This window comes from Oncorhynchus kisutch, linkage group LG16, assembly GCF_002021735.2.
Source record: "Oncorhynchus kisutch isolate 150728-3 linkage group LG16, Okis_V2, whole genome shotgun sequence".
Lineage (NCBI taxonomy): Eukaryota > Metazoa > Chordata > Actinopteri > Salmoniformes > Salmonidae > Oncorhynchus > Oncorhynchus kisutch.
The window spans coordinates 7,190,895-7,193,433 of record NC_034189.2 but is presented as its reverse complement, the minus strand read 5'-3'; the positions used below and the strand labels follow the sequence as shown (position 1 = coordinate 7,193,433).

Below are 2,539 nucleotides of genomic sequence, written 5' to 3'. Positions count from 1 at the left end.
TCTACTGTATAAATACATCTACTGTTGAAGGGCTTTATAAATACATCTACTGTATAAATACATCTACTGTATAAATACATCTACTGATGAAGAGCTGTATAAATACATCTACTGATGAAGGGCTGTATAAATACATCTACTGTATAAATACATCTACTGTATAAATACATCTACTGTTGAAGGGCTGTATAAATACATCTACTGATGAAGGGCTGTATAAATACATCTACTGATGAAGAGCTGTATAAATACATCTACTGATGAAGAGCTGTATAAATACATCTACTGTATAAATACATCTACTGTTGAAGGGCTGTATAAATACATCTACTGATGAAGAGCTGTATAAATACATCTACTGATGAAGGGCTTTATAAATACATCTACTGTATAAATACATCTACTGTTGAAGGGCTGTATAAATACATCTACTGATGAAGGGCTGTATAAATACATCTACTGATGAAGAGCTGTATAAATACATCTACTGATGAAGGGCTTTATAAATACATCTACTGTATAAATACATCTACTGATGAAGGGCTGTATAAATACATCTACTGTATAAATACATCTACTGATGAAGGGCTGTATAAATACATCTACTGATGAAGAGCTGTATAAATACATCTACTGATGAAGGGCTTTATAAATACATCTACTGTATAAATACATCTACTGATGAAGGGCTGTATAAATACATCTACTGTATAAATACATCTACTGTATAAATACATCTACTGTTGAAGGGCTGTATAAATACATCTACTGTATAAATACATCTACTGTATAAATACATCTACTGATGAAGGGCTGTATAAATACATCTACTGTATAAATACATCTACTGTATAAATACATCTACTGGTGAAGGGCTGTATAAATACATCTACTGTTGAAGGGCTGTATAAATACATCTACTGTTGAAGGGCTGTATAAATACATCTACTGTTGAAGGGCTGTATAAATACATCTACTGTTGAAGGGCTGTATAAATACATCTACTGTATAAATACATCTACTGTATAAATACATCTACTGATGAAGGGCTGTATAAATACATCTACTGTATAAATACATCTACTGTATAAATACATCTACTGTTGAAGGGCTGTATAAATACATCTACTGTTGAAGGGCTGTATAAATACATCTACTGTTGAAGGGCTGTATAAATACATCTACTGTTGAAGGGCTGTATAAATATGCTACCGGTCAAAAGGTTTAGTCATTGAATGTTTTTTATTTATTTTTTACTATTTTCTACATTGTAGAATAATGATATACAGCGGGGAGAACACGTATTTGATACACTGCCGATTTTGCAGGTTTTCCTACTTGCAAAGCATGTAGAGGTCTGTCATTTTTTATCATCGGTACACTTCAACTGTGAGAGACGGAATCTAAAACAAAAATCCAGAAAATTACATTGTATGATTTTTAAATAATTTATTTACATTTTATTGCATGACATAAGTATTTGATACATCAGAAAAGCAGAACTTAATATTTGGTACAGAAACCTTTGTTTGCAATTACAGAGATCATACGTTTCCTGTAGTTCTTGACCAGGTTTGCACACACTGCAGCATTTTGGCCCACTCCTCCATACAGACCTTCTCCAGATCCTTCAGGTTTCGGGGCTGTTGCTAGGCAATACGGACTTTCAGCTCCGACCAAAGATTTTCTATTGGGTTCAGGTCTGGAGACTGCCTAGGCCACTCCAAGACCTTGAGATGCTTCTTACGGAGCCACTCCTTAGTTGCCCTGGCTGTGTGTTTCGGGTCGTTGTCATGCTGGAAGACCCAGCCACGACCCATCTTCAATGCACTTACTGAGGGAAGGAGGGTGTTGGCCAAGATCTCGCGAAACATGTTCCCATCCATCCTCCCCTCAATACGGTGCAGTCATCCTGTACCCTTTGCAGAAAAGCATCCCCAAAGAATGATGTTTCCACCTCCATGCTTCACGGTTGGGATGGTGTTCTTGGGGTTGTACTCATCCTTCTTCTTCCTCCAAGCATGGCGAGTGGAGTTTAGACCAAAAAGCTATATTTTTTGTCTCATCAGACCACATGACCTTCTCCCATTCCTCCTCTGGATCATCCAGATGGTCATTGGCAAACTTCAGACGGGCCTGGACATGCGCTGGCTTGAGCCAGAAAACTAATGGTTTTCTTTGAGACTGTGGTCCCAGCTCTCTTCAGGTCATTGACCAGGTCCTGCTGTGTAGTTCTGGGCTGATCCCTCACCTTCCTCATGATCGTTGATGCCCCACGATCTTGCATGGAGCCCCAGACCGTGGTTGATTGACCGTCATCTTGAACTTCTTCCCTTTTCCAATAATTCGCTCCAACAGTTGTTGCCTTCTCACCAAGCTGCTTGCCTATTGTCCTGTAGCCCATCCCAGCCTTGTGCAAGTCTACAATTTTATCCCTGATGTCCTTACACAGCTCTCTGGTCTCGGCCATTGTGTAGAGGTTGGAGTCTGTTTGATTGAGTGTGTGGACAGGTGTCTTTTATACAGAGTTCAAACAGGT

The 2,539-nt window shown here is 38.6% G+C and overlaps 1 protein-coding gene across 1 annotated transcript in view; it reads right to left on the bottom strand.

Annotated features, from left to right (window-relative positions):
* The window catches only part of LOC109885465 (pyruvate carboxylase, mitochondrial), a 290,100-nt gene extending 287,840 nt beyond the window's left edge, over window positions 1–2,260 (bottom strand). Inside the window, exon 1 of the mRNA XM_031793063.1 lies at window positions 2,252–2,260. Within this exon, the coding sequence (XP_031648923.1) occupies window positions 2,252–2,260 (9 nt within the window). The remainder of the gene's footprint in view (window positions 1–2,251) is intronic.
* Between the last annotated feature and the right edge of the window lie 279 nt (window positions 2,261–2,539).